This window comes from Sparus aurata, chromosome 4, assembly GCF_900880675.1.
Source record: "Sparus aurata chromosome 4, fSpaAur1.1, whole genome shotgun sequence".
Taxonomy (NCBI): domain Eukaryota; kingdom Metazoa; phylum Chordata; class Actinopteri; order Spariformes; family Sparidae; genus Sparus; species Sparus aurata.
In genome coordinates, this window is record NC_044190.1 from 20,482,077 (window position 1) to 20,488,810 (window position 6,734).

The 6,734-nt window shown below is 41.0% G+C and overlaps 1 protein-coding gene across 6 annotated transcripts; it reads right to left on the minus strand.

Annotated features, from left to right (window-relative positions):
• Positions 1–1,154: 1,154 nt before the first annotated feature.
• LOC115580329 (girdin-like) lies at positions 1,155–5,790 on the minus strand. 6 transcript variants are annotated; one of them, XM_030414579.1, is made up of 3 exons: positions 5,661–5,790; positions 3,369–4,522; positions 1,155–3,083 (listed from the first exon to the last, which is right to left on the minus strand). In XM_030414579.1, the coding sequence occupies exons 1-3, from the start codon at positions 5,687–5,689 to the stop codon at positions 1,270–1,272; spliced, it is 2,997 nt and encodes a 998-aa protein (XP_030270439.1). In that variant the 5' UTR covers positions 5,690–5,790; the 3' UTR covers positions 1,155–1,269. The 6 variants fall into 6 exon arrangements, with proteins under 6 accessions (XP_030270439.1, XP_030270435.1, XP_030270436.1 ...); XM_030414575.1 differs by having other exon boundaries at positions 1,155–3,012; positions 3,139–4,522; XM_030414576.1 differs by having other exon boundaries at positions 1,155–2,886; positions 3,013–4,522.
• Between the last annotated feature and the right edge of the window lie 944 nt (positions 5,791–6,734).

The window sequence follows — 6,734 nt, forward strand, 5'->3', positions numbered from 1 at the left end:
ACCGATACATTATTAGCCCCATAATATAATTTTAGAAGAGAAGAAGAGTTTGATTTAGAAGGCTTTGATTTAGAAAGTGTTTTAAAAAACGGAATACAGTTTAAAGTTCTTGTGTCTACTTGTCAGAGTGTATACTTATATATACTATACTTATCTTATTTTGTCTGTTTGTTTTATCCAGTTGCAGATAAATTAAATACATTTTAAAGTGTGTGCCTGCTTAGCTCACCTGGTAGAGCATGCAACCTTTGAACTGAGGCCCAGTCCTCAGTTGCAGCTCATATTTTCATTCCGGCCTGTGGTCCTTTGCTGCATGTCTCACCCCACCCCCTCTCCTGTTTGTCTCTAATAGCTGTCCTGTTTACATAAAGCCCAAAAACTAATTATCTCAAAATGATCTGATCAAGAATTACATCTGCAACAAAATAAGCATCTAAAGTTACATAATTTAGGGAAGTAAAAAAAAAAAGCATTATTTGCCTCTAAAATATGGTTAAAGTGTAAGTTAGCCGAATTGGAAATACCCAAAGTACCACATTTGTACTCAGGTAAGGTACATGAGTAAATGTATCAAGTTACAATCCATCACTGGACTTTACAAGAAGATGTCTACACGTTTTGCTGCTGATGTGTGTGGAGCACTTTTATGCAGAAACCACCAGAGACCCTGACATCATGAAGAAAAGATTAATCATTTAAAAACTGCCATATTTTAATGAATGATCAGAAATGAAATCAAGTAAACCATGACAGTATAACTAAAAGTATAACATTAGTTCATGATGTTTACACATTTTATCAATTCTGTTCTGCCCCGCCCATACAGGATGGTGTTGTACTATAGCAGTGGCAGTTCTGAGGTGGATGCAAGGGGGTCCAGGGCCCCCGATAACAACATGTGGCCTCTCAAGGTTTTTTTTTTACCCTGAAGCCATTTCAAACTGGGAATCTATTTTTCAATGTGATATTACCATTTTAATCAGGACATCAAATTCTCCTACACAACAGCTACGCCCAGACATAAATTATTCCCAATGTTTCTTCACATTACTGAAATAAATGTCAGCCAGTGTGTGTGTGTGTGTGTGTGTGTGTGTGTGTGTGTGTGTGTGTTGAAAGTCTGAATTGCATTAGACAAAAGCAGGGAAATCAGGTGAAGTTGAATATCCATATATAATTAAAAATTAGGAAAGTACAAAAAATCAGTTCAATACAAAATTTACATAAACTATATACATGGTGGATTCCACCCTTTTTCATCCAGGTCAGTCAGGTCACTCTAGGAGCTGTGCTTTCACATATGTAGTGCCTTTTGCCAACACAAATTATATCATCCCAGGTGTTTAACCAATTCTTCTTCTCAATGTTTTTTGGAGGAACAATTGCAACACAGTCCTGTCCCGATTGGCTGATGTCCCAGGAGGCCAAGGCGTTGTTTGGCTCACCACCACGCCAAAAAATCACATTTGGATGGATTCCTTTGCCATCGACCCAGTAGAACTCGCCCTCCACCGCCTGGTCAGTCAACCCAATCCACGCTGAATGGAAATCCTCTTCAGGGTGCTGCTGTACATACTTAAAAGTCAGGGTGGTCAGGAATGCCTGATCTTGGGCATCTCGAACCACGGCCAAGTCACCCGCCTTGTGGAGACAATCGCCTCGAGCCTCAGCCCACTTCTCTGTCGTGCTGGACATGAAGTAGCAGCGTGTACCATGGTTGACCCAGCCGGGCTTGCAGTGTGAACTCTGCAGTGTTTTCCTGTTCTCCAAAAGCAGACTCAGCTCTGTCTTCTCTTGCAATGTGTTCGTCAGGTTCCGGCTCAGCTGAGCATTTTCTTGCGACATGTTCTTCAGGTTCAGGCTCAACTGAGCATTTTCTTGTGACAAGTTCTTCAGGTTCAGGCTCAACTGAGTTTTTTCAGCAGACACCAAATTTAGAGACGTGGTAAGCTCTCTGTTGTCCACTTCCAGCCGTCTCGTTTGTTGGGACATGTTTTGCAAGCGCAGGTTCAGCTCAGTCTTCTCTTGCGACATGTTCTTCAGATTCAGGCTCAGCTTAGCATTTTCTTGCGACATGTTCTTCAGGTTCAGGGTCAGCTTGGTCTTCTCTTGCAATGTGTTCTTCAGGTTCAGGCTCAGCTGAGTATTTTCTTGCGACATGTTCTTCAGGTTCAGGCTCAGCTGAGCATTTTCTTGCGACATGTTCTTCAGGTTTAGGCTCAGCTGAGTATTTTCTTGCGACATGTTCTTCAGGTTCAGGCTCAGCTGAGCATTTTCTTGCGACATGTTCTTCAGGTTCAGGCTCAGCTGAGCATTTTCTTGCGACATGTTCTTCAGGTTCAGGCTCAGCTGAGCATTTTCTTGCGAAATGTTCTTCAGGTTCAGGCTCAGCTGAGCATTTTCTTGCGACATGTTCTTCAGGTTCAGGCTCAGCTGAGCATTTTCTTGCGACATGTTCTTCAGGTTCAGGCTCAGCTGAGCATTTTCTTGCGACATGTTCTTCAGGTTCAGGCTCAGCTGAGCATTTTCTTGTGACATGTTCTTCAGGTTCAGGTTCAGTTGAGTGTTTTCATCAGTGCGGCTGTTCAGTGTTGAATTGAAAAACATGATCAGTTCTCTGTTCTTCTCTTCCAACTGTTTCTTGTCTTGCAATGTGTTCTTCCGGTCCAGGCTCAACTGAGCATTTTCTTGCGACATGTTCTTCCGGTCCAGGCTCAACTGAGAATTTTCTTGCAACACGTTCTTCAGGTTCAGGCTCAGCTGAGTTTTTTCAGCAGACACCAAATTTAGAGATGTGGTAAGCTCTTTGTTGTCCACTTCCAGGCGTCTTGTTTGTTGGGACATGTTTTTCAAGCGCAGGTTCAGCTCAGTCTTCTCTTGCAATGTGTTCTTCAGGTTCAGGCTCAGCTGAGCATTTTCTTGCGACATGTTCTTCAGATTCAGGCTCAGCTGAGCATTTTCTTGCGACATGTTCTTCAGGTTCAGGCTCAGCTGAGCATTTTCTTGCGACATGTTCTTCAGGTTCAGGCTCAGCTGAGCATTTTCTTGCGACATGTTCTTCAGATTCAGGCTCAGCTGAGCATTTTCTTGCGACATGTTCTTCAGGTTCAGGCTCAGCTGAGCATTTTCTTGCGACATGTTCTTCAGGTTCAGGCTCAGTTGAGTGTTTTTGTCAGTGCGGTTGTTCAGTGTTGAATTGAAAAATATGATCAGTTCTCTGTTCTTCTCTTCCAACCGTTTCTTGTCTTGCAATGTGTTCTTCAGGTTCAGGCTCAGCTGAGCATTTTCTTGCGACATGTTCTTCAGGTTCAGGCTCAGCTGGGCATTTTCTTGCGACATGTTCTTCAGATTCAGGCTCAGCTGAGCATTTTCTTGCGACATGTTCTTCAGGTTCAGGCTCAGCTTAGCATTTTCAGGCAGGTTCAGGCTCAGCTGCGCATTTTCTTGCGATAAGTTCTTCAGGTTCAGGCTCAGCTGTGTTTTTTCAGCAGACACCAAATTTAGAGACGTGGTAAGCTCTTTGTTGTCCACTTCCAGCCGTCTTGTTTGTTGGGACATGTTTTTCAAGCGCAGCTTCAGCTTAGTCTTCTCTTGCAATGTGTTCTTCAAGAACAGACGCAACTGAGTTTTTTCGTCAGTGTAGTTGTTCAGTGTTGAATTGAAAAACATGTTCAGTTCTCTGTTCTCCTCTTCCAACTGTTTCTTGTCTTGCAATGTGTCATTCAGTAGAAGGCCCAGCCTGGTCTTTTCAGCAGACACCAAATTTAGAGACGTGGTAAGCTCTTTGTTGTCCACTTCCAGCTGTCTTATTTGTTGGGACATGTTTTTAAAGTGAAGGTTCAGCTCAGTCTTGTCTTGCAATGTGTTCTTCAGGTTCAGGCTCAGCTGAGCATTTTCTTCTGATAAGTTCCCCAGGAGCAGGCTCAGCTGAGTTTTTTTGTCAGTGCAGTTGTTCAGTGTTGAATTGAAAAACACGTTCAGTTCTCTGTTCTCTTCTTCCAACTGTTTCTTGTCTTGTAATGTGTCATTCAGGAGCAGGCCCAGCTTTGTCTTTTCAGCAGACACCAAATTTAGATATGTGGTGAGCTCTTCATTGCCCCCTTCCAGCCGTCTCATTTCTTGGGACATGTTTTTCAAGAGCAGACGCAGCTCTGTTTTCTCTTGCAATGTGTACTTCAGGAGCAGGCTAAGCCGAGTTTTTTTGCAATTGTTCAGTGTTAAATTAAAAACCATGTTCAGCTCTCTGTTCTCCTTTTCCAACTGTTTCTTGTCTTGCGATATGTTCTTCAGGTCCAGGCTCAGCTTGGTCTTCTCAGCTGTCAGACTTCGCTCTGTCTCCATCTGAATGAAGAGGCTGCTGGTCACAACACATAGGAGCATCGTCAGAACTCCAATCAGAATGGCATGCCAGCTGGATCGCAGTTTCTTTATGTAGTTGTTTTGTGTCTCTTCTCTGTCATTATTTTGCACAGCTTCTGAGGCAGTTCTGTCTTGTTCCCCAGGCTGATTTTCATCTGAAACACTATGAGAAAAAAAAGGCTTATGCTTAATTGTTTCCCCCTCACAAACACGAAATGTGCATCTGTTGTTTACAATTGGAAAGAAATTAGATATTAGCCTTAACAGGGTAGTAATACCTGTGTACAGTTTTGAATGGAAACTCTCCCTCCCAGATCTTTACTCGCTAACCTAACTCTGCATGACGCACTCATGTAGTTGGTCAATATTACTGCCAAAATTCACATCTGGATTTTCTTTGCCCCTAGCTACATTTTTAGAAACAGAGAAAATGATCTATGAACTGCATAAACACTTCTGATTACATAACCTAAATTGGATATGTTGTGGGTCAGCCATGTCTTGTTTGTAGAAGAAGAAGAAGAAGAAAGGGGATCAAGAAATGCTAATTAAAATCATACTGTCAGGTAAAAGTCACATTTCAGTGTCAAACTGGTCTGTGAACAATTATTTGGCACGCAATTTTGATTTCCAAAGCCAAAAGGAACTTACCAAGTAAAAAAAATACAATAATTTATAATATATGTAAATAACAATACAATGAAGTTTTGCTTTAACTTTTAACTCTGGAGTAAAACTGACTGAACAGTGTAATGGCTGTAGAAAAAACATGTATTCATAGTAAAAATATAGCAAATTAAAATGTACAACATGAATGTAATAGAAATGGAAAGATAGACAAACAATAACAACAACAACAAAACTTTTCCGGTCTGTTAAACAACTGCAGTAAATATGAAATGTCTAAATAATCTAATACTTGTAGCCAATTTATGATTTATGAATTTCAAGTTTTAAAGAGAGATGTTTTAAAATATTGTTACAAATGTAAAAAGAGGGGAATCTTTTAAAGCCATGTCTGTTAGATATTAAGTAAGTTAATCATGCAACTAGAAACTGGGTTTGTTAATAAGTAGCCTAACATATCTTATATCACATCATCACATATCTTTTATTCAAACTTTTCCCTCTCATAATCACAAAAACATACATCTGTTGTTTACAGTTGGGAAGACATTACAGATAGAACTTGGTATAGATCTCTACCCAGTAATCACATAGCAGATTTGTTTTGTTCCTACAGCCACATTAATAAGTCAAAAAATAAATATTTATGGTTTAATCACTCAAGATTACATTACCTCACTTGGATATCTCCAGTGTCGTCCATTTCTTGTGGTTTTCTTCAGGATTGTTTGTTTATCAGCAAGTAAGTATAAAAAGTACAAGTGCATCGTGCAGATATTCGAAAGTGAATTTTTCAAGTATCAATATGATTCACATGAAAACTGATGGGTTGCCACAGCAATCTTGAATGCCTTAGACTCGCGAGATCACGTTGCTCATGTCACGCGACATTTGGGGTTAATCGCGTTCATTTTTAAGATAGCTACAGGTTGTTTTTTTTCCGTTTTCAGTTGTAGTGAAATGGAGACAGCGGAGATACCAACATGCATCTGTAACAGTTTCTCACTAAAGAGTAAACTTCACTGTCTGGTGCTTGTTTATCGTGTTGTGAGCCGTATAGCTAGCCGTTAGCCGTTAGCTATTAGCAGTGGTGTACTCCACATGAGTTGGGGATAGCCTATGCTAATCAGACGTGTTTGTTCAAGCACGGTACCACTGTACTAAATTTGAGGTTCTTGTAGTGAAGTTACAAGTTATTTTATGACGTTTATTTGACACTGACAGCTGTAATACGTTAATTACGTACTTTACAGGTCAAGGTTTTACAAACAAAACATAAGTTTATGAAATTATATTCATCAAGTTGCACCTCCCTGCTGAAAAAAAACAGCATAGACCTGCATGATTTCCATGCTGGTCTATGTGGTCTAGTGCTGGTTTAGCTGCATGGTTAAGCAGAATGATGAAGCTGGTCCTCCAGCAAGGTCCCATTAATTATGCTGGCCTACCTGCAGAGTCTTGCTGGTGACGTTGCTGATGAAGCTGGTCATCAGCATCCCATGCTGGTGCTGGGATGCCTATGCTGCCCAACATGGGAGCATACCAGCACCAAAACACAACATATGCTGGTCTTGCTGGTCAACAGCTATGCTGGTCTATGCTGTTTTTTCCAGCAGGGCTTCCTCAGATGCCCCATTCAGTTGTGCAGAAATGTGCTTGAAAAATCAAAGGACACTCTTTGGAATTATGAGTACTTTTACTAATAGTAACTCACCGACCCCTGGAAATTAGCCTCCTTCGGGAGTACC